We start from the raw sequence: 25,265 nt of genomic DNA, 5'->3' as shown, positions 1-25,265 counted from the left end.
AAATTAAAACGATAAGCATATATCACTACATACCCAACCAGATGTGCAAAATTTTGAAGTCTAACAATACCAAGTATTGGCAAGGATGTAGAGCAATGGAAAAATCTCATATATACTGGTAGGAGTGTAAATTTGGTACCAGCACTCTGAAAAAGAGTTGACACCAGCTAGTAAAGTTGAAGACACACATATACATCCTATCACCTAGCAGTTTTACTCCTAGAGAAACTCAAGTATGTGTGCACAGGGATAGCTATACAAGAATATTCGTAGAAGCATTGTTCACAATAGCACCAAACATCGCATGCACAGAATGGGTAAATAAATTTTGGTGTATCTATACAATGGAATACTACACAACAATGAAAATGAATGAACAACTATACATATCAGCATGTATGAATCTTATAAAAATAAGTGTTAAGCAACAGAAGGAAGACATGAAAGAATATACATAATATGATCTGTTTGTTATATTAGAAACAGCCACACTGAAACTATGTTGTTTAGGGACATTTACATAGGAGGTGAAATTGTAAAGAAAAGTAATGATGATGTTATAATTATGAATATCAGGAGAGTAGTTACTCCAGGGGAGAAGCACAGGGTTGTGACCAGGGTGGGGCACAAATGGGGAATCTGGAAAGACGGCAATGTTCTAGTTTATGACCTGCATAGTTGTTGCATGTATGTTTACTTTATAGCTATCCATTAAATTTTTCAGTTCTGTTTGTGCATTTCAGAACATATATTTTACATTTTGAAATCAGATGTTTATAATTAGGAATACATTTTATGCATAGAAATAAGATTATAAATAACAGTTAATCAGACCATCCCATACTCTCATGTAGGTAATAGTATAGATTAAATACTGTACATTTCAATAAAAATAATAGAAAATAATGTTGTCACTGCCATATACAGTGGCAACATTAGCAACTAAATAAAGCATACAAGAGCAATAATGAATAAGAATTATTTTAAAAGTATCTGATATCAGATTGGAAAAGATAAAAAATATTGATGGTACATTAAATTGCAAGGCTGAGGGGAAACTGGCATTCACATACATAGCTGCAGGGGATTGGTGAAATATCTGTAGAGAGTTATTTGATATGTCTACCAAAACTAAAAATGCATAATCCCTTTGATTCAGTAATTCTACTTCCAAGAAGTTATCCTGTTAATATACTCACAAGTGTGAGAAACTGCATCTGTATAAGGATATTTATCACAGCCTTGTTAGTAATGGCAAAAGACTGGAAACATCCCATATGCCTGTCAATAGGGGATGAGTTAAACAAATTATGGTACTATAAGTAATGGACCATGTAGCCATCAAAAAGAATAAAACAGATCTACGTCCTGCTATGAAATGATTACCCAGATTTGTTACATGAGAAAAAATTGTAAAATAGTATTTCTTGTTTAAAATTGTTTTAAAAGAATAGATAAGTGTGTGAAAGAGCTTTTACATTTTTAAAGAATTTCTCTAGAAGAATACCTACATTTTTTACTGTGTGTATTACTGCTTCAAAAATTCATTAAAAAATCTTGAATGCGTACCTTTAAGGAAAACAGGTTAAGGAAGTATAAGAAGGTTTTGCCAAAGATTCTAAGTTCTCATGAACAGAGCTAACAGTCCCATTTTTTTTTTCTTAAAGTCTAATTCTACATCAAAACAAAATACTTCTTTTGATTCAGATTTATCTGTGGCACTGCTCTTTTACATATTGCCCATGATTAGAATAATTATTTTTGGGCCAAAACTGATACAAAGAAGTAGAAATAGGAAGATAAACTTCAAGGCCCAGCTCCAATTTCACTTCTGCTGTAAAAGTCTTCTCTGGTTCCCAGGCTAAATTTGTCTTTCAAGGTAGGTATCTTTCTGGTATAAAATGTAACATATTGTGTGGGAAATATGTAACTCATCTGACACATTCATTTGTGTAACTTCTCTGAGGCTTAGCACAGCAACTGGTATAAAGGAAGTATTAAGGGCAACTGTCTCATTTCACAAATACCTGTGACATGTATATAGCCACTCTATCATCACATACAAGATACTCGGAGTGTGAACTCAGGAGACTATAGACAAGAACAGAGATTGTATTTATATATTCTTAATCTCCACGGTATCTGGTCATCAGTAGACAGTAAAATTTTGTTGAATAAAAGAATGAATTCAGTATACAAATATATTTTAAATAATTTTCTATTCTGCCTCTAATGAATTTCATTCTTCTCTGTTAACAGGTTTTTCTGCTTGGTTATGTGTTAGTGGTAGTTCCTAGTAGTTTGACTTCTAAATATCACAACAAATTTAGTGGCTTGGACTTCATGTTCCTTTGTTAGCAGTACTGTCTTAAATTTGAATGTTAGAGAGCATACCCTAAAAATATTTTGTTTTGGGATTTTAATGGTTATGTGTTAGTGGTAGTTCCTAGTAGTTTGACTTCTAAATATCACAACAAATTTAGTGGTTTGGACTTCATGTTCCTTTGTTAGCAGTACTGTCTTAAATTTGAATGTTAGAGAGCATACCCTAAAAATATTTTGTTTTGGGATTTTAATAGAAATTTCTCTTAAATGCAGCAAAGGTTCCCCTTTAAGAGCCTGTGTGGAAAGAGCATAAAAATTGTGACTGTTCTTATTTTGGGGGTGGTGGGGTGAAGTGGGGTGGGGAGGCGAGATGAGTTAGACTCTGTGTTAAAGATTTCAGAGTCCATGATTTGTAGTACCTTCCTGTAACGAACTGCACCCCACCCCATTTTTTTTTTTTAACAATTTCAAATGTCTCAAAATTGAGCATAGTTAGGCTAACATCAGCACAGCAGAGAAAGGTCTAAAGGTCTAAGCTGGCAACCAAGGTCTTTTGTCTGTTTTGTTCACTGCCATATCCTCTGTATCTAGAATAGTGCCTGGCACATAGTAGAAGCTCAGTAAATGGTTAATGAATTAGTAAATGAGATAAAAAGATAGCATACATCAAAATTCCAAGGAAAAGAAGAGACAATGAATTTTGAATATCCTCTATTGCTCACTATTTTCCCTGTGTAAGTGAGAAACAGCAAACAGTAAGTGAAACTTTTCAAACCCCATTCCTGCAGTTGAGAGGACACCAGCTAGCAGGAGACAGGATGCAGACATAGTTAAAAAAGCCTGTTTTTTTATGTTTTTGTTTTTTCCCTCAGTACATCATAAAGTTCAGATAGATGTATAAGCCCTTGCAGTTGACACAGAGCAGTGAGCAATGTATATAGGAGCATTCTCAAAGCATTTCATAATTGGTATTATGAAGGACAATGCAGACTGGAGGAACATCTTTCCTGAAATTCTAGTTAACGTATACATTTCTCTACAATTAGCAATTTCAAATGGAACCGATTAGAGCATTAAAAAAAGAAAGAGTACATAAAAATTCTGAACTTGTGAGACTCAACCTTAAGCCCCTACAAATTGCGGAGACTGAAAACTAACAACCCTGATACCAGGAAATGACTGCTCCAACAAGACCAGGGCATATCCAATGGAGCATGGTGGGAGAAGAATTATAAGACTGATTAGCCGTGGGGCAAGGGTCTCGTTGAAAATACAAGCGGACATCTGTAATGGGTTCAATCTGCACAGTTCTATACCTTCTTCTGGCAGTTTTCTCTCAAAAAGAAGAGTTATCCAGGCAGAGGCAGGCTGTTCCCCTCAGCTGGCATCTGCTACTTACTGCTCCTGGAAGAGGCCCTGAGCCAAAAATCACATCCTCACTTTTGCTCCCTGTAGGAAGCCACCACGGAGAACATGCAAACTTGTTTCTCTTGATAAAGCCCTGCTTTCTAGCAGTCGGGTGGCGCCACCTCACTCCAATGCCACACATCCTTAAACCGACCCATCCCTATAATCCATCTACCACATTGGTCACGGCAGACAGGTTGGCAGTAGCCACCGAAGTGAAGAAGCAACACTAAACTGTCACGCAAAACCCAAGCAAGAATTTTCAATCTAAGCTCGATGTCAAGAAACAGGGTAATATTTCCCTACTTGTTTGCTCAACAAGCTTTTTCATGAACTCTGTATTAGAGCCACAGATAACATATGTCATGTTGTATACCATAGCACACATAGGTAAAGGGAGCTCCAGCTTGAGCAGAACCTCGGCTTCAAAGCCACCGTCAGCCTGTACCATCTGTTCTAGACTGCTCTGGCTCCAGACGCTCCTGTCTAGCAAAATTCCTGCTTGAAGTTTCTAAGAGAGTTAGTTTTCATACCTCCAGGTACCATACTCCTAATGTCACCTGTAGTCACGCAGGAGCTCAACTTCTGAAGAACATTATTCCCATGGCTTGTCTCCCCCACCATTGGCTCTGACAAGGTGGATTCAGTCATTTTATTCTGTACAAAAATAACTTTTTCTCTTAACTGACATAGAAAAAAAGAGCAAGTGATACGCCAAGAGGTCTGTGCAAATATTCCAGTACAATCCTTGCCCTGAAAACTTCCACTTCCCTCCCATCCTCTCCAGCCCTTGCTCTCCCCTCCCTCCCTCCTTCTCTGCCATCTCCCTCTCACACCCCTTCTCCCCAGCAGAACCAGGCGGGCTGCAGGTGTACTCACTTGGGTCTTGTTTTCCTTGGACTGTCTCCAGCTAATCCACTTTAACATCTTGGCTTGCTCTCAGATTTGCTTTCTCCTTCCAACAAAATTTTGCCAATAATATAGAATTTCAATTTGTGCTGGGATGCGGCAAGGCTGAGCTGGTTCTGGAAACTATCTTCTTGCAGGCAGCTCTGAAGCAGAAATCAGCCTTGCCACAGCCCAGTGCTCTCTGCCAAGCACTCAGAGTCCAACTGGAATTTGCTTGAGAGGCTGGAAGACTCTGGGGCAGAATCACACCCCCACCAAGGCCATGATGTGAGTCACAAGTACTTGGTATTGAGGAAACTGTGATAGGTACTAACATCTGCACATGCCAGCCTGAGACACGAGACTGGACTGACTGTACAACCATGTTGTAATTTACTTTGGGTTGCTATAGATTTGCTGGGGCAGGGTGGGGGTTAGTGCAGGGACAATTGGAGAGGGGGTTAACAATGTGTCTGTTTTTTGCTGCATGGATCATCAAGCTGAACTATCAGAGTTACTATAAAAGCACTGTTTTTAATCCAATTTAACAGGTAGGAGACTGAGTTAAGTTTGAGTCTTAGGTATGCCATTAACTGGCAATGTGAGTCTGAGCAAGTCACTTTGTTCCTTTTAAACAGGATGAAGGAAGAGGGCTAGATGATCTCTTGAGTTCTTTTCTTCCCTAAAATTCTGTGATTCCAAATTCCAAACTCACCCTAAATCAAATCTGGCCTCTGTCCCCCTTACAGCTATCATACACAGATATACTTTTCCAGTTTCCCTATTTCTGTAACAGATACTTATACAACACTGCCACCTGAAACAAAGACACTTCGTGCAGGCCCAAGTACTCTGAGCACCATGAGAGCACTTCCAAAGTGTTTAGCAAACTACTCATTGGCTGCAGCATTTTATGAAATGCATTTGCTTTTTCAGATGATTGGCAATTTTAATGATGGGTTTCTCAAGGGAGGTTTTCAGGCTATGGTATATCAATCAAAATATTAAGTAAAATAATGACATTATGAGAGATTTTGCCCCATGAACCTAGGTTGTATTTTGTAGCAAAGTGTAGTTCATACCCTTGAGTGGTAAGCAACAGCTGGAAGTCATTTATTTGAGGAACTTTTCATTTAAAGGAAAGCCTGTGACCTCAACCTTTCACATTTTATCAATTGGTTCTGAAAAGCCAGCACATTTATACTGTGTCAAACGTCACTGAGGAAAAGATGGAGCTGTGCTTTGGGAGGTGATAGAGCAGCCATAAAGAGAGAGCTTCAGGCATCCCGAGGGCCATGGAATCCTCTGCTTTTTGGCACCCACTGCTGCCGTCTCCCCCTCGTCCAGCCACCTGCCCACCACAGATAAAAGTAACAAAGCAAGTATACTAAGAAAAAAGTTATTTTCAAACCTAGTCCTAGACTCCTAGACTTGAATTATTAAAAAAAAAAAAAAAAAAAAAAAAAAAAAAAAAATCACATTTTGGGCTTAAATTTTAAAGTGGAGACGGCATCTTTCCTACTTTGCAGTGACTACCAAGTCCTTGAGAAAAATCAAAATGCTTCTATCTAGGATTTATACAGCAAAACTATTACTTAATATGAACTGATAAGATCTTGTCAGGTGTGGGGTGTGACTGAGACTCAAGATTACATAGGTTATAAAGTCCAAATTTAGATTCAGATATAGCCACTCCAAGACCTGGTAACAGGAAGGGCAATTACATACTCTTTTCAGGTATTTACTTAAGGGTTAGAAAGTGTTTTGTTATTAAATGGGAGGCAGTATAATCTCTCCTTACGAAGACACATTTTAAGGACTCTCAAGCCCCACTGAGACAAGGGGCAGAATAGAAGAAGCGCTGAGGAATCTTTCTTAGAGACCCGTCACATCATTTTCTGCCTTTAGTAAAGAGCATTTAATGGGCTGGATCTCCAGTGGCTGGTGCAATAGGGACCACAGCTAAGCAACACATTGTCGCAATGACATGCTGGAGACCCAAACTTGAGTGGACCGCACCGATGGTTTTTAAGAATTTGTCAAGTGAAAAATATTACCTAGTGTGAACTGATAAGATTTTCTTTTTCCTTTTTGTCTTTTTTCGTGACCGACAACGGATCGCAACCCTCAGTGTCGCGCCCAAACCGGACCGGGACCGGCAACGGGATCGCAACCCTTGGTGTTGCGCCCGCACCTCGCTCAGCCAGTGAGCGGCCGGTCTGTATGTGGGATCCGAACCCTCAGTGGGAGCGCCGCCGCGCTCCCAAGCGGTGCACTGTAGCAGTGCGCCACCGGGCCGGCCCCAACTGATAAGATTTTTATCAGTCCTGACTCTGCCCAGTCTCCACATTTTCAGGTGTTTGGTTTTTCTCTTCAGTGGCAAAACACAGTGGTCCACAGCCCCTTAAAACTCTAGGGAGCACATTGCCTGTTTTTTCACACAGGAGTGCCCTGCAGTCATCTGGACAGTGACCTCCTGCCGGTCTCCTCTGCTCCAGACACTCTTTCATATAGGATCTCAGCCAGTCCTTCAAAATCCTGGGAAGTAGAAATCACTGCTTTCATTGTACAAATGGGGATGTGGATGTACAAAAGGATTAGGTCATACAGCTGGTTGGTACACAATCGGGTATTGAACCCATAGCTGATCTCAAAACCACATTGCCTTTCCTCCCTGCAGTAGATGATTTTGCCACCCCACCCGATCCCCTGTCCTGCCAGTGCACCCATGCCCCAGCTCTTGTGCCTGTTGACTGCTCACAGCTCATGGCTGACACAAAAGGCAAGCCCCCTTGCCTCCAGGTGGGGCAAACTCGGTGCAATTCCTCTCTGCAACTCTGGGAGGGATCAGACCACTGGGCTCCAGCTGAAACCTTATGCATATTTGCCCTTTCTCCTTTCCCACTGGACCCTGCTTCCCTCCCCTCTTTTTCTCCTGGAGAGCACATCCTCAATAAATCACGCACACAGGAATCTCTGTCACAGACTCTGCTTCTAGGGAATCAAACCTAGGATGCCCTCCTTCAAGTCTCCATCCTATTTCTATGGGGCTGTTTTTTCTATATATGAACACATGTAAGTGAAGACATTCTGTTTTCCCCTCGGCCATCTGTGCCCCATTAACATTAATCCCTATGAGGAAAATAACTTCTTACATCTAATTCAAGTCCTTTCTTTCTCTTTTCTTTCTTTTTTAAATTGTAATATAGTTGATTGTACATATCTGTGGGGTGCAGAGTTGAATATCAATACCTGTGTGCAACAGTGATGCTCAAATCAGGATAATTAGTATATTCAACATTATACAATGTCAAGTCCTTTCAATTGCAGCATTAGCCCACTTTTTCTTAGAAAAAAACCCAAGAAACCTGTTTATCTCTGATGTTATTAGCAGACAACCAGGGATGCCATCCTTTGTCTTTCTGGTTGTCCACCCTTCCTGCCTACCAGGAGGTCAGCTGGAGATGGCAGGGTCTTTTCTCATTCACTGCTGTACTCCCAGCATGGAGAACATCATCTGCCATCAAGCAAGGAGGGCCTCAACACAGTGCATGAACTAGGAGGGTGGAAATACACCGGTGTAGGGGCCAGGCCCTCACCAATGCAGGGACTGGGCCCTTTCTCTGACTACCGCTCTTGCACCCAGTGGCCTGCTACGTGCTCCAAGTGTGCAGGCGCTAGGATTGTCAGGTTCTGATGAACCAGGTAAGGCTTTACAAGTCTACTCTCAGGGAGCTCTTGCAGCCAGGCTGCCCTGCCCCTTGTTATAGGCATCACACTATGGCCCTTTATCAAAGCAGCAGTGACACTGCAGAAATCCTTTGACTTTCCCCTTAATTGGGCCCTTACCCTCTCTGACCTGAGCCTTCCTTCCCAATCAGTAAAACAAAATTTTAGTCATGATTTTGACAGTGATTTGACAATTCGGTTTAAAAACCATGAGTTAGATCCTGAAACCTCCAGAATTCTCCAGGCATTTCCCCAGCCCCCTTCAGCAGAGCACCATTATCAGCCCACTTCATATCTCAGGTCACATTAGCTTGTTACTGAAGTTCCTCATGCACACCACACATTGGCCCTGGGATGCTGGGATGTTCCAGCAATGTTCTTTCCCTTATAATTTATTTTATTTTATTGCAGAAAAGAGCACCTGCAACTCAATTGCACTTAAATTTCCCAGTCTCCAGCCAGCCTGGACATGTCTAGAAATTCACAGTGACTTTTGGATGCAGAATACTCCTACTAGGATGGGTCTGTAACATTCAATTCAATAAGCATTAATTGAATGTTTCTAGCATGCCTAGCCTAAATGGTAGATACATGCACTGGGACCACTGCAGTGCATGACCGCTTTCGTACCATTAGCTGGAAATTATCTGGCAGATATCCATCATGTGAAACAACAAGATACTTCTTTGCTGCCACTTCATTATTCAGCCTTGCTTGATTAGAGTTCTATAATTCTGAATATTTTGAAGTGTAGTCATAAAGCCCCATCATTTAGTAATACACATATAGGCAAAAGACTTTACAGTGGAATATCCTGCCCAGAGTCCTGTGAATTCCTGGACAGAACAGGGAGGAGCTCAGACCACTATGGAAGAAAGGAAGCTCACTGGTTTGCAGTCAGGGAGATAACACTTTTGCACTGGACAGATCTAAGGGAGAATATACTTACGCAGACCCATTTGAAGGTTGAGCAAAAGCAGCTCTGGGAAAGATATTAACACCATTTACTGAGGCACCCGCATTGGCTTTGCCAGTGTTGAATGCAGAATTAAGAACATTAGACTGTTTTCTCATCACGGGAGGCTTTATAGCATAAGCAAACAGTCCAGCTTCTCTACTATAAAGAAAAGTGGTTAAGTTCCCTTCTCTGGAGATCTTAACGAAAAGGTAGACAAGTCACGGGAGGCTTTATAGCATAAGCAAACAGTCCAGCTTCTCTACTATAAAGAAAAGTGGTTGAGTTCCCTTCTCTGGAGATCTTAACGAAAAGGTAGATGAGGTTTACAGGTGCCAAACCCTGGCCAAGAAATGAGGAGTGGGGTTGAGCACTAGTCTTCTGTCCTCAACTTGTCTTTTTAGCAAGAAGTTGGATGAAGCCACAGGAGGTACATTTATCCAATAATGCTGGGAGATACAGCTAACACACTAGACAAGATGATTTATATTCAGCACATGCTGGAATCCTGGGATGAAACTAAATAAAAGAAAATCTAATAGATATAAGGTTACTAAGACACCTGCCCAAATAAGGGAAGTCCAAGAAAAAAGGCATGGAGATTTTATGAGCCAACACAGGACATATACACAAGGGTACTTCAAAAAGTTTGTGGAAAGATTCATATTATCTTTAAATTATATTCTTCCATGAGCTTTTTGAAGTATCCTTGCACTATACACGGTGTACCATCATAAGGAGGACCCAGCACATAGTAGCCCTAGAACAAGGAGCTGTGCTCACATTGGTTAGATCACATCTGCAGTAAGGTGTACCATTCTAGATACCCCATTATATATAGAAATTACACACTGGAGTAAATTCAGAGGAAGGCAACCAGGATGTGGAAGGGTCTGAAAATATATTAATATAAGGAACAGCTGGAGAAACTGAGGACTTCCAACCTAAACAGAGATGGTTAAGAGAAAAGATATGACAAACATCTCCAAACACCCAAAGCCTTAAAGGGTTTCCACAGGCCAGATACAGTACAGTTTGAGCATTAAAATTAATTAATAATGGGTTTAATTATTAACAGATTAATCCCATTAAATAATAAAATAACCCACAAGCCAATGCTAAAAACAAATATCTAAGTCTTAGATTCTAAGGGCTAGCAGATAGAACAGAGAGTAAAGGTATTCCGTTTACAGACAGATGAATTGAAGCTACATCACTTTAGGTGTAATATAGAGAAAGACCTGTTGACAATTAGTTAATAAATGAATAATAAATGGAACCAGAGGGCAGAACTCTACTCAAGAATTTTCAAAGATCCTCACAGTCTGCTAAATAACTGTGCACTATTATTCCTAGTATCTAAACCTTGGCGTCCCCTCTAGTAAGGGTGGGAAGTAACCTTTACTGAATGTCTAACAGTTACCAAGTAAACGTATTTTATTTAATCTTCCCAATGACTTAGGATGGTGGGTATTCACAGACAGGGAAACTATGGCACAGTAACAGATATAGAGAGTAAGTGTCCAAGCTGGGATGTGAAGCCAGGTGTGTCCAAACTCCTTTCACCACAGCACAGCATACAAAATACACAAGAAGTGGCTGGGGAGGTTCCCTGGGCCCCACACAGCTCCTCAGGTCAGTGTATCATAGTCTTTTAATTGTTACACTTTCCTCATCCCCTTAGCCCAACAGTGCCACCATTACTGTTGTTCTTCTGGATTAGGAGTACTGGGGTACTTTTCTAGAAATCTGTGGTTAAAATGACCCTGATCTCTGTGAGGTCCTCTGCCCCGCCCCTCCTCCATCTTTCTCTTCTTCAGAGTCTGTTCACCTGACCACTTGGAAACCAGGGATCTCTGGCCTTCTAGTATATTGAGGGGACAATTTGACACTGCTGATAACATTTATAAACATTTATAAATGTTACCGATGAAACATTTCACCAGGGAGGGGAAGAGCAGGTCATGGACATGCGGCCTTCCTGTTACCACTGTCCTGTGGTACAAGGGTAAGAAAGCTCTAAGTTACGGTGCACTGTCATAGACAGGCCTCTCTCTATTTTATTTTGAAATGTGGATATTTCTAAGTGATTTTCCTGGTTTTGTGTATGGAAGAGAAAATCTCTCATCGTCTCCTGAACTTCTGCTCATGTCTCCTAAGGCCAGCTATCCTGATAGTAGTTAGGGGTTAATGTTCCTAAAATGCTTAATAAAGTTCCCCAGCTTAATAAAGTTTTCTGCATGGAGGTAAGGAAACTTCTAAACTTCTATAGCATATTTAAGAATAAAATGTTTATATGTTTGGCTACTTTCAGAGCACTGATTTCAGCTGCCTCTTAATCCTGGAGTTCCCTGGGACCAGGCACGATGTCCCCTCTGTTCATTCATTCTACAAGTATCTCCTGAGCATCTATGTGTGCTATGTGCCAGAAGTACAGCAGCAAAACAGACAAACACAGGCCTGCCTTTATAAGGGCTCCGTGACCTGGCTATAGAGACAGACAGGAAACAAAAAATTACAAAAAGAGGGATTCACACTCAACAGACAGTCCACATCTCTCCACAGTATCCAGCACAAAGCTCAGCACATGGTGGGTGCTTTTACGCAAATATGATATGTGGCTGCTGTTTTTCTAAAACGTACAGAAAGACTGACCAGCTGAGTTAATCTTAACATCGAGAGCTCAATGCTTTGACTTTTAGAGTGGGGAAAACATGACAGTGAATCAGGATAGCTACGTTCTAGTTCCTGCTTTTCCACTAATCACTAGAATTTTCTTGGGCAAGTCACTCCGTCTCTCTGAGTATCAGTTTCCTTACTTGTAGATTAAAGTAGAAGTACCAGGAACCCTCATTACTAATGAACTGTATGTTGGCAGAGGTGATCTAATCCAGCCTCACACTGGAGCTGGGGTCTTCCTAAGACAAATGGCTCGAGTATAGGTGTCTGTGCCTAAGTCAGGTCTGCTGGGAAGACAGATTAGTCACTGGAAGGAATGAATCCCCTGCACCATGAAACTCAGTCTGTGTCTGAACATGGGAAATGTCACACTTGACTTACCCCCTACTGACTGTTTGAAAAAGTACACTTTCATTCATAGGCTGTTCTAGGTTAATATTTCTAGACAGCAGGTCAGAGAAGACAGGAAATTGCAGAAATAGTTTTCTTTGTATTTTTTAAATCATGTCATTTGAGCCGTATCTTTGTATGTTTTTACAAGTGGAAAAAACCTAATTTTTCATCTCCTCTGATAGTCAAAAAGGCTTAAAAACTTGAAGGCAACTGTCAGATAAAATTACTTGAATGTCTAATGCATAATTAGGGTGATTTGGTGCCATAATCTCAGCAGATTTGGGGCATAGTCCCCACGGCTAAGGTCTTAGTGGCATTTTTCCCCAGTAAGGAAAAAATTAGGAAAAATCCGAATGAATGCAGATATTCTTAAAAAAAAAAAAACAACAAAAAAACCCCAAACCAAAAGGCCTATAACTTAGAAAACAAAAATGAAGGACACAGCCTATTGCCTGAGGCTGAAGGAGCAGGCCAAAATACTAGGTCTGGATAAACTAGGGCCAAATAGTCTTTGAAAACTCAACTTCATTCATAAAATCACTAATACGCAGCAAAAGATCATCTCATACTCTTTGGATCCTGGAATAAGCAAATGAGAGTAGGCTTGGACATGGACCCTTTCTTCCCCCTGCTGCAAACTCCGACAGTTGCATTTGTCACCTAGCTTGAGCAAATACGCAGAGACTTTGCTACAGTCTCCTTTCTTTTGATCCCTATCAGGACCCCTAACTCTCACTTACTTGCTCCAAGATGTAAGAGAGCAAGTGCCCAGGCTATTGCATAAGAATACTATATCCTTCATCCTTCACTTCCTGGTCCTCCTGTCCCTCGGGAACTGAACCCCTTTAATCTGGCAAGAAGAAGGCATCATTTCCACTAGAGTCCATTTGGTTAAGAGGCCCCCTACAAAGCAGTATCTCTGTGGCCATTTCCCAAACCACTAGTCTTGATCTAACTTAGAGATGAGCCCCATTCAAATCATTATAAATATGAGCCAATCACAGCCACTAAGGTCTCAGGAAACTATCTCAATGTCAGCATCCCTGAGATCCATCCTCCCAGAAGGCAGAGCAGCCTGAGCAGCCCAGGTGGGGCATCTCAGAAAGAGAAGAAACTTAGACTCTCTCTCTATTCCCCCTCTCCATTTCTGTTAAACTCTTCCAACATGAGCAGTCAGACTGACCAGCACAGTCTTCTGTCCCGTCAGACAAGATCTTGGTGGACATAAAGGACATGCCTCCTCCAGCCCTGTCCTTTCCCCTTTGGTGGACATAAAGAGACAACTGGCTCCTGAGTTTGGCTCCATAGTAGGAGAAACTCCTCTGGGGCACCTCTCCAGGGGTTGTGAAGCCAACAAGAAGTCTTGGGGGAAGGAAGGCTAGGGCTCTGTCCTACCTTGTCACTGTCCACTGTGTTCTGAGAGGTCCTGGAGGCAATGGAGATGGTGTCTGGCTGGCTGCTTCCATCCCCCTGGCTGTCAACATCCTCCACTCCATCCCTACAGGAAGAAGAGAAAAAAAAAAAACAGGGGTGGGGGTGGGGGGCACCACTGTGGGTTTAGGGCACACAAGGATTTCCAGCTGGGCTGGCAGAGCAGCGCCTCAGCACTTTCTGGCAGGGATTTGCCTAAGATTATCCTGCTAAAGGGAGCAGCCCTATGTGATTTTCAGTGATATCACCTCTTGTACTTAGTAAACACATAATCACTATCTTGTTAACCAAATGCAAAATGACCCCTTCCCCATAACTCCTCCAGCCCATGCTACAGAGAATGGATCTATAACAGGCAGCAGGAAGATGTATATCCTACTTAGAACAGGCTTCTACTCCCAGCTGACTGGGTCATTTCCAATAATCCTAGAGTTCAGGGTATTCAAATAGTTTTTCTGCATGTTGTTACTAGGGTGGGGTTAGTTTATAGCTGACCTACAAAGAAAATAGAACTGATAGTTTTTTGACTTGTGTTTCTTCTGCTCAGGATACATTTTCCAAGGGAGATTATTTTTGGGAAGTTGCTGACATTGGACTCTCAACTCTTATGGAGGAGGAGTTGTTGCCTTCATTTTGGTGGGTCTTTTTGATCTCATGCTTATTTTTGATGATTTCTCATCAACACAGAAGGCCAAGGCATTTTCTCATAGACTAGAGAACAGTCATGGATTTCACAGCAGCATTTCAGCCAGCTGTGCTCCTGGCTGTCTGGTAAGACTGTCTCCTGAGTGCACTCCTGGCACTTGGACCTTTTCCTGGGCCCCCGGACCTCACGGCTGTCCCGCTCACATGTTCTTTCTACTCTGTAGCGTTAGAATTGTGCCCCAAGCCTGCACTGAGCCCATAGCCAGGGCCAAGAGGGACTGGATGCCTGGGAACTGCTGAAGGCCGAGTGGTCTACGTAAGGAAAAACCAGGGGAGGTGGGGGGCAGGGGTTGGATGACAGGAAATGACAGCTCTTCCCATGGATGCTTTCACCTCAATGCTGCTTGTGGAGAAGTGATGGCATTAAGGGATGGGGAACTCAGTGCCTGAGAATCTTAGCATGTGGGCAAAATGCCACAAATAATGAGTCCACCTCACAGAGTCAAAACAATGATCATGTGGTGTATGTGGGAGTGTATGTTGACATGTGTGTGCATGCAGATGTCCATGTGTGTGCATGTGTACAGTGTCATAAAAAGTATTTTCTCCCATCCAGAACATTTCTAAGTTGACTGCTCTTTTACCACCACTTGTGGGCTTGAGAAATGCCAACTTATTTTAATAACATAAGCCACACATTTGTAGGAAGAAAAACCTGCTGTAAAAAGAAATTATGTGATGCATTTCAAAACCAAAAATAAAGGACTTTTTGATCATCTGTTGTTTTGAATTATCTGAACCACTGCTCCCACCATTTGTAGATAGTTGAGAGTTGGCTGTACTTCCTGTTTCCCGCTATTCTGGCCCATTGTGGCCCATCGTCCATCCAGATTAAGCCAGGTCTAGGGGATGTAGTGAGCCCATCCAGGAGTGTGGGTGGTATTCCTCAAGCCAATACAAACCCCCATAAACTCTGTCCCCCTGTCCAGGGAGCCAACCTAATGGAACTAAAGATTGCCTGGCTATTCTCTGTAGAATCTGTAAGGTTTCCCACCCTCACATCACAGGACAAAAGAAAATGTGGGGGGCATTTCCAAGATATGCCCTTCCCATCTTCTAGAAATGCTCACCCTTTCCTACCCTAGCCAACCTCACCTGAGTGTCCTCTCTTACCACAGCCCTGCACAATCAGTTCCTTATTACTATTTCCTATCTTCTTTATTAAAGTAGAGGCTCCTGAAGCAGCATCTGTCTCCAGTGCTAAAATAAGTCTACCCCTTAGTTGGACTCTGAAAATGGTGACTGAAATGAAAATGATTCCTCCCCCAATACTGTCATAATTTGTCCTTCCAGCACTGAGAAGGTGACCTTATCCTGGCCACGCAGGTCTTGGGGCTTCTGCCCCATGGAGGTATCTTTACCTTGGTCACACTGTTCTTTGGCTATCACCTCACTCAGGACTAATGCTGCTACTTTGTAGGCCCCATGGTGGCTCCCCATCTTGATTATCCTGGCTGGTGCCAAAGGGTCAGCTAAATCCTCTGGATTTATCCCATTCATGAATAGGGGAGGAGAGGAGAACCTGTTACCACCAGTGACCATCACCCCAGAACTCTGTTCTTGCTGTAATTTTTTTCAAAAAGTTTTTGTATACTTTCTTTTGAAGTGCCCTCCAAAAGAGAGATTGTAAGTGTGGATGTTACAGGGAGTCTTGAGAAATGCTTAAGAAGTCATCCACTGGTTTACAGGAAATGGGGATTCAGAAGGGTCCGGAAAGATACAAGAAATAGGTCCTCTCCTGCCCAATGACACTGCTTATATCAGGTGAATGAAGGTGAGGACTCTGCGGTGGTTGTAGTAAGGGCCGCGATGACAACCCCACCATACCACCCATGCATTAGAGGACACAAAGCCCTTTTGCTGTCTAACCATTCCAGAGAGCTCTCTACTCATGGCTCATTTCTTTCCCAAGGCTTTCTCCAGACACTCCACTCTAGGGCTCATCTACAGTCCCCTTTCTCTGAATTCTTATAGCATTTATTATCCCTACGGATGGCACTGGCTCTTCTTGCCTAACTATTCCATGTGTGAGACATGACTGTTAGAGGGTTCTTGAGGGAATCAACTCATCTCACGCTTCCTCTTATCCTGTAGCACCTAGGAGTGTTTATCACAGAAAAGGTGCTCAGTGAAGCCCTGCTGAATTTAACTGACAGCAATTGGTGAGATGCTTAAAGATGAGATAACTCATGTTAGGCGGAACTCAAGGACCTTCCTGGAGAGGGTGCCACCTGCAGAGTGCATCACCCCGTCAGAGGCAAAGGGTCACCCACTCCCACTCCCGGAAGCACGTGAGGCAGGCAGTGCTGGAGAGAGACGCTGTTACCTCTTACTATTGTTCCTCTGTTTGGCTGGTGTTTTGGGGAGCTGAATTGGCTCTTTTAGAGCTCCTTTCAGGTGAATGATCCTTTCTTGAATCACCTCTCGAATGTTCTTGATCCACTCCTGCTTGGTTTCAATGTTGGAGGCCTGAAGTGCCACAGGGAGAAAGATTCAGAACCCCAGCTCCCTCCACCCTGCCAGAACAGTCTCAGCCCTCCTCCTGTAGGTTTCATCTGTGATTTTCAAGGATACGAACTGTTTGGGGAGTTTATTTTGCACTTTATACTTGTGCCTCTTCAATCCCAGCGAGGCATTTCTCCAGCTCCTAGAAATAAGGCACTGACCAATCCTGATATCTGCCCTGGGGCTGGAGCACTATATGGAGGCCACACTGGGCTAGGAATTAGCACTTGAGTTGCTAGATCCTGGGGAGGTCTGGGGGTACTGGAAGGGGCAGCAGGGGGCATGGGAAGGCAGTGTCTACTCACCACCCAGTATGGATATAGTCAGGGCACTCAACACCTAGCATGGCTACACAGGCTAGCACTGACTGGAAGTCAGTCCTGGGGTTTTAGCAAGTCACCGCTATCATTCCATGAATATCCCACTTGTTTTTGTGGAATTTTTTTCAGGGAATTTTGTCTCATGACACGTTGCAGTTATGCTGGTAATGTAGCATGAACAGTGGGAAGCTTTTGTCAGGGTTGGACCATCTTTCCTTGGTGACAGGCACTTCCCTGACAAGCAAATGGCTGGTGGGGGTTCTGCCTGCATGATCTCTGCTGAGTCAGGCTAGGCTTACCACAAGCACTGACTCTCTCCCAGGCTGCCCCCTGGAGAGGTGAAGTGACTCCTTAAGGCCATCCTCTGGGGAAAGGCCCCTTTTGACACTTCTCTTGATCAGTATAGTCCCCATGCTAGTGTGATTTACTAGGTCTTCTAGAAAGTAAATTCCCAGACAATAAGGTCCATGTCTTATACATAGTTATCCCCTGAAGCACTGAGCAGAATACCTTATACACAGAAGGGGTTCAGAAAAAAATGTTGAATGAATGTGGAGCAAATCAAGGTGCCTTTTGTCAAAGGGTCAATTGTTGTTCTTGCCATTTGAAGGGGGCATATGGGCAGAACATAGTTTAAGTGGGCCTTGCTGAGGAAGCCCAATAGGCCACTCCCTGCCCTCTTCCCTCTGTGGTCATGCAAATGCATGGATTTGAGGAGACCGTTCATCTTTGAGCTTCGGGGTCTACCTTCATATTGGAATTTGCTTCTCAATACCCATGTGATGCTCAGTGGGGTCTCCAGACCCCAGCTTTTAGGCATCACATCTCTCTGACCCCTGTCCCCACAACATCCCAACCCTGGTCTTGTGCCCAGCAGACAGCAGCACTTACTTTCAGCACTGTTTTATTGTCTGAGGATGGGGTGCGCCCAGACCACAAGGCGAATTTGCAGGGATCGCCCTCCACGTGCTCAGTCACACCCAGCTCTGAGGTCTGTAGACAGGAAATGCCTGTGAGAGGCGGGGAAGGAGGGGGCAGTGGGGAGACTTAGGGCTGGGGTGGGAAGGGAAAGGCAACAAAGAGGAGAGGACCGAGGGAGGGGCTTCTGTCAATCAAACTTAAACAGACTGGATATTTTGTTCATCTACCCAGGATGGAAGGACCTTCAGGCAAGTGCCTGATTAGCAGGTTCAAGGGAGGGAAGGTGAAGAGGAAAAAGCAAAAAAGAACTGTGAACTCTCAAATGCAGAGTGGGAGGTGAGGGTGGGAGCTTTCCAAATAGACACTTTCATTTGTCTGGGTGGTTTGGTGTGAGGCAGGGGAAGAGATGAGCTGACTGCACCAAGATCCCTTCCTGACCAAGGGTCCTATGAAAGCAGGAGTCTTGATTTATCCCACCTGCCCCACCTACCAGTAGCTTGTTCTTGTAAACATATTTCGTGTGTCCTGAAGAGTCTTTGATCTCCTTGCTAAAAACCAAGGAGATTTCAAAGAGGAACAAGTGCCGCTCCCGCCCCTTCCGGATCAGTGACTTCGGGTCCCAAACTTGAAAGGCATCCTGGAGAATCAACTCCCCCTGCACGTCCAAGTTCTCATCGAACCCTGAAAAACACCCATTTCCACACTGTGGAGTTTCTCTACCATCACGCATTCAGAGGGGCCAAGTTCCACTCCCCTCTTGGAGAAAGGCCTTCCTAATTGTTAGCCCTCGGCTCCCCCACAAGGTTTTTCTCTCTCTGCTGACTCCAGACACCCCTGAACACTTAAACAGATGTTTCTATAGGACTGCACTTAGGTCTCCCCTGCCTGCTTCCCATACCGTGTTTCCTATATACATCAGTGGAATCTCCTGCAAATGTCCTATGCAACCTCACCTCCTCCCATCCTCTGTAAGCCTGGGACCTCCTCCAAGGGCAAATGCCACAGTTCCTTTCTCCACAGCTCCCCAGATGTTCCCAACTCAGAGTTCTGAGTGGGGCTGAGGTCAAACATGGCCTGATCCAGTGTCCTTGGCTCCACTTTATTTGTCATTCCCTTCCTTTTTACATTCCATTCTTAGGACTTTTCCCTCTGCTCCTGTATAGTGTGTTGCACAGGCCTTCAAGCATGTATATTTATGTCAATTTAAGTCTTTAAGAGAGGCTCTCACATTTTAGTGTGCATAAGAATCACCTGAAGAGTTTGTGAAAACAGATTCACAGATTCCTTCCCACCCCCACCTCCCAAGAAATTCTGATTCAGCAGGTATGGGGTGAAGTCTACCACCTTCATGAATTTGCCCTTCTGGCAAGCTCCCAGGTGCTGCTGCTGTGGCTCCACAGACCATACTTGGAATAGCTGGGTCCAGAACACAGGTCAGGGACAAGCTGGAAGAGCAGGCTACTTACAGAGGAGGATGCCCAGGGTGGGGAGTGGGGACACAGGTACAAACAGCAAAAGACAGGGGTGGAGAAATTGTGACAACAGGAATACATTCAGATGGTTCCTGCTCAGTCTGGGGAAGATAATGAGGGATCCTTTGCTCTAAGAATTGAGGCTTCCTGTACTAAGGGTAGTTCAGGAAGTACTGAGACCAGACCAAGTCTCTTAAATGGTGGCAATGGTGATGGTGGGGAGGCAAGGTGGGATGGAGCCCAGAAGAGAAAAAAACAGCCCACATGCTTACATATTTGCAACAGACTATACTTATTTCCTTGAGCATTTATTTGCCAGCCCAGACTGGAATGCTAACTTTTAACTTACCTAACAAATTCCACCCCAGTATGGCTGCTCTGCCCTTTTGTTTTGCAGTGTTAAGACCACTCTATTGGAGCCTTACTCTATGAAGTTTCTGGATCCCAAGAACATAGTTCCAGCTCACTGAAGTCCTATCAGGGTTATCTGGCTGGGCTTTTCTAACCTGCTAGGAAGGACAAAAGGCTGGTTGCATAAGAATGGGAATGTACTTAATACTACTGAACTATACGCTTAAAAATGGTTACAACGGTAAATTTATGTTATGTATACTTTACCACAATAAGAAAAAAAGGGCATAAGGCTGAAGATGGTGTGTGTGTGTGTGTGTGTAAACAGGATTTCTACATCTTCTAATAATAAAAGCAATGCAAATGCTATGCAGTTACCAGAATGGCTACGGGCAATAGCATATTCAGTCAGGATGATGGCCTGTTCTGGACTATCTCATTGGCAGCAAGATGTCCACATTCCTTAAATGGCTTAGGCCTAGTCCTACTGGAGGCAGAGTGTTAGCCAAGTCGGTCCCTGTGGAGGTCCTCTCACATGCCAAGGACCTGTGTAACAACTTGCCATTTCTGCTTTCTTCCAGCCTTGCCCCTTGCCTGACTTCATGCCGCTTCCCTCCCATGACACATGCTCCCTGCTGTTAGGAATAGAGGAGGCCTCCCCAGGGCTGGGAGGACAGCTACCTTCCAGCATGCTGACGTGCATGGCATCATTGGCTTTCTTTGGGACACTGAGCATCACCTCCAGGCCATCTTTGAGCTCCCCTTTCCCTTCTTCACAGCAAGTTAAAAGTTCCTGGGGAAAAAAGTCAAGACACAATTAGGACCATTTCCCCCAGCTTTGCAACCCTTCCACCACCTAACTTATTAAGGAAATTATACACCAGCTTCTCTCTGGATTGGTTCCCTCTGAGCTATAAAGAAAGTGGAGTGGGGTGGGGGTGGTGGAGGGTTAACGCTAAAGAATTTAACCACTATTTTTGTCCCAGACTGGTTTCCTCAACCCAATCTAGTCCAGACTAACTCAATCCAACCCAACTCCCAAATGGCTGGAACTATAAGTCAGCAACTAGGGCACCGTCTGTCTCTGAACTGCCTTCCTGGAGAAGGAACCACCACCTCTGGCAAATACATGAACAGAGGTGCAGTATTGCAGAATCACAATAGAGGGAATAAAGAGAAAAATAAAGAGAAGATGAAGGGTGTGCTACAGAACACAAAGCACTCGTCTATCACTGCACACCTATTGCTAACAGCACTTCTATTACAAGCCTCCACTACTGATTCCATGCTACTGAGGGCAACCTGAGGCTAGAGACATTATAAGTTAATAACACTCCATAGTTATAAAAGATTTTTGGATCATATGAATCTAACCTGGGTCCAAGAGATAAAATTCTAGACTGATCCTTCCACTGCCAGGTGAGGAAACTGTGATTAGGATGGATGAAGTGATTTTCCCCAGTTTATGTAACTCAATGGAGGCCAGGCAGGGGCTTACCTCCAGGTCTCCTGAATCCAAGTCTAGCAGTTCACCCACCACACCAACCCTGTCTCCCACATATTCTCTATCACACAGAGACTTCCTGGAGCATATCCATTCTCTCTTTTACTTCCTGAGGAGCTTGGGAGCATGTCATGAAGATTCAGCCATAACATCCCCATAAAAGATGTATAGTATCTGGCTGATGGAGAAAAGATCACTTCCAGCTATCTCAGGAATCATAAGAACATTTAGAATGAGTTTTACCCAAACCAGAAGAATGCTGGCTTTTCATTTTTCCTATCAGGGTTACTGTGACACTGGAAAGAAAACAGTTAAGCAACTGATCCGCAATCCATACTCTTTGACGGGTCAAAGGATGGGCGGTTGGGTAGGGTTGCACTTCCAGGAAGGGAAGTAGTTCACTAGATCAAATCTTGTGAACACGTTAATGACAGACTTCCTGGCAAACTAATGGTACTTATCTATGAAATGCTTTTAACAGGATATATCTGGCCTGTCTAGGACTTCTGATGGCAAGCAAACCTGGCTTTAGGGGTATGGCTCTCTGGAAAGTGTCACATAAGCTACGCAATTATTTAAGTAAAAAGTCAGTACATGCGAATGAGTTTTACCCAAACCAGAAGAATGCTGGCTTTTCATTTTTCCTATCAGGGTTACTGTATCTTGTTCACTGTGACACTGGAAAGAAAACAGTTAAGCAACTGATCCGCAATCCATACTCTTTGACGGGTCAAAGGATGGGCGGTTGGGTAGGGTTGCACTTCCAGGAAGGGAAGTAGTTCACTAGATCAAATCTTGTGAACACGTTAATGACAGACTTCCTGGCAAACTAATGGTACTTATCTATGAAATGCTTTTAACAGGATATATCTGGCCTGTCTAGGACTTCTGATGGCAAGCAAACCTGGCTTTAGGGGTATGGCTCTCTGGAAAGTGTCACATAAGCTACGCAATTATTTAAGTAAAAAGTCAGTACATGCCAAAATGACTCTCTTCAGGGTAAGTGACACAATTCAACCTACTTCACTTAGAAACCTTGCATGTTAATCTGGGCCAGAGCATATTCTGATGATATAAGACAAGACTTGGAGCTGCACTGGTGACTTTTCCATGTTTCATCTCTGGCTTGGGATTATTTGTATCCTTGAAATTATTAGTAAATCCTCACACTTTGCCTGTCTAGGACTTCTGATGGCAAGCAAACCTGGCTTTAGGGGTATGGCTCTCTGGAAAGTATCACATAAGCTACGCAATTATTTAAGTAAAAAGTCAGTACATATCAAAATGACTCTCTTCAGGGTAAGTGACACAATTCAACCTACTTCACTTAGAAACCTTGCATGTTAATCTGGGCCAGAGCATATTCTGATGATATAAGACAGGACTTGGAGCTGCACTGGTGACTTTTCCATGTTTCATCTCTGGCTTGGGATTATTTGTATCCTTGAAATTATTAGTAAATCGTTACACTTGGTAATATATTTGATGAGTGAGAGTCTGACATGAAAATCCAATCCTTTGTGTTATCTTGGATACATTCCCATATAAATAAGGGGCTTAGAGTGTCCAAAGGAGAGGTGAACTGCCCAGAGCACATGTTCGGGAGGTAGGAGTGATCAGTTCTCAGCTCTGTCCTTGGTTGCAGTCAGTATAATGTCATCGTGTTAGGAAAGCTGTATTTCCTTTTGCCAACCTGAAGTTCTCGGGTCCCCCCACCCCTTTCCTAATTGTAATCCTCCAACCTTGTTCTCATACACCATCAAAGGAACTCCTGAGGCAGAACATGAGAGAAGGAAGAAATATGCTTCAGTTTGCAACAGAAAATATCAATTAGTTTAATCCCCCAAAGTAATACCGGTCTATCAGCAGAGCCAATAAATTCTTCTTGGATCCTTGCTATAGTTTATGATAAGGAAAAGTCTCCATATTTAATTTAGGCTCCAGAAGGACAGCAGTAGCAGATTTATAAGAAGAAGACTGAACACTCTAACTGACATATAGTTTCTACTTCCATGTAGCACCTAAAATGATGAACTCCAGAGGACACTGACAATTAAATATCGATTTATTTGGAATAAAATTGCCTTTAAGGAGAAAATAAATCTCATATTATTTATTTATAGTAAAAGCTCAACAAACTATTTTTCTTTTACTCAGCAGGAACTCTGCCACCAGCCCATTTAAAAGAGGCCAAAATGATCTCTTTTTTTCAATAATTTAAAAACACCCCCCACTCCCACAATCAAATTCCTGCTGCTTTGTTTTTTCACTTCACAGTTACCTGCAAAGACAACCTCTTCCTAAAACACCAAATTCCAGAATGAAGGCCCAGAGCCCACTCTTCCATCTGCCTAGAGCAAAACACAGGGTAGCTTATTTCGTCCTCCACTCCCACAATGCCCTCCCCCTCCCCGCCCCGTCCATGTCTCATAATTAATACTATCTTCAGCCTCACAGGATTAAAAGGGAGAGGAGAAAAGCTGTATTTCTCTTAGAACTGTATTGTAACTGACCTCAGACAATGGCAGTGTGGATGTGTGACCCAGCATTGTTTTGTTTCTTTCTTAATTCACAACCCCACCAATTCCTAAAAAGGCTTTGAAATACATAAACTAAAAACCATGAAAATAAAATTTAAAAAGTCTATTAGCACAAGAAAAATAATTTAGAAGGGTCAAGCATTATGTGAGATAGGGAAGGAGAAGATAATTATACACAGAAAACTTGGCCAAGGAGTCTACTGCCATACCACCCTGAATGCACCTGATCTTGTCTGATTTCAGAAGCTAAGCAGGGTCGGGCCTGGTTAGTACTTGGATGGGAGACAACTTACCCAAGGAGAGAATCTACTGTAAGTAACCACCAAATTCTATGCTAACTTTCTCATAGTCCAAAGCAAAGAATTGCCTAAAGCACTTGCAGTTTAAAGGTAGAAAGAATGCCAGGTTTTCAGGAGAGAAGCCTCTCCCCCATCCCCCACTCTCCCCCATCCACCCCGAGATCTTATGAGAATTTCTGTGAGTCTTTATATAAGAAACTTCAAAAAATAAAGAAGCAAAAATTGTTTGGCAAAACAAATGAGATGTTCCACACATTGTCACTTCCCACACTAGTCCTCAATAAAGGCTGAGGGCATGATGCCCAGTTGTAACTCTCTAAGCCATTTCTGCAGGGGTGGGTGACTTGAGTCCTGGAAGCAGAAGCAGTCCTTCTTGGAGACAGGGAAGGAGAAGTTTTGCAGGAAGCTGGCTGAAGGGGAATGATGGTGCTTGGCCTTGCCCTGACCCACAGGACAGAAGAAATGACCACAGCATAGACTCCCTGCCCCCTGTCCCCTACCACTGCCCCCCCGTCCTCTCATCATGGAACCACCAGGAAGACCCCACACTGGTGGGCACACTCCAGTGTGACTGAAGCCCTAGATTTGAAACCAGATTGGTTTTCAGGTTCGGTGAAGCAAGGATGTGTAAAATTCTACAGGCATCTCTAAACACAAGCTGAATTCCATCAGATTTTCTCTGAAACTGCACTATTTATAACATGTCCCCCACTATTCCATTATCCTTTGCATTAGAGGAGCAATGAGCAAAATATTCAAAATGAGGGAAAACTCGGGCCCGCCCGGTGGCGCACTGGATAGTGCGCCGCTTGGGAAGCGCGGCGGCGCTTCCATCCGAGGG

General features: G+C 43.2%; 1 protein-coding gene across 1 annotated transcript in view; it reads right to left on the bottom strand.

Annotated features, from left to right (window-relative positions):
- Positions 1-25,265, bottom strand: part of LOC103602134 (kalirin-like) — a 196,292-nt gene that overhangs the window by 141,756 nt on the left and 29,271 nt on the right. The window contains exons 8-12 of the mRNA XM_008586555.1: positions 20,763-20,874; positions 18,749-18,939; positions 18,229-18,330; positions 16,839-16,981; positions 13,772-13,874 (exon numbers count right to left, since the gene is read on the bottom strand). Coding sequence (XP_008584777.1) covers positions 13,772-13,874; positions 16,839-16,981; positions 18,229-18,330; positions 18,749-18,939; positions 20,763-20,874 — 651 coding nt within the window. The remainder of the gene's footprint in view (positions 1-13,771; positions 13,875-16,838; positions 16,982-18,228; positions 18,331-18,748; positions 18,940-20,762; positions 20,875-25,265) is intronic.

The sequence above is a fragment of the Galeopterus variegatus genome, unplaced genomic scaffold, assembly GCF_000696425.1.
Source record: "Galeopterus variegatus unplaced genomic scaffold, G_variegatus-3.0.2 Scaffold4024, whole genome shotgun sequence".
Lineage (NCBI taxonomy): Eukaryota > Metazoa > Chordata > Mammalia > Dermoptera > Cynocephalidae > Galeopterus > Galeopterus variegatus.
This window is presented reverse-complemented; position numbering and strand designations above follow the sequence as displayed.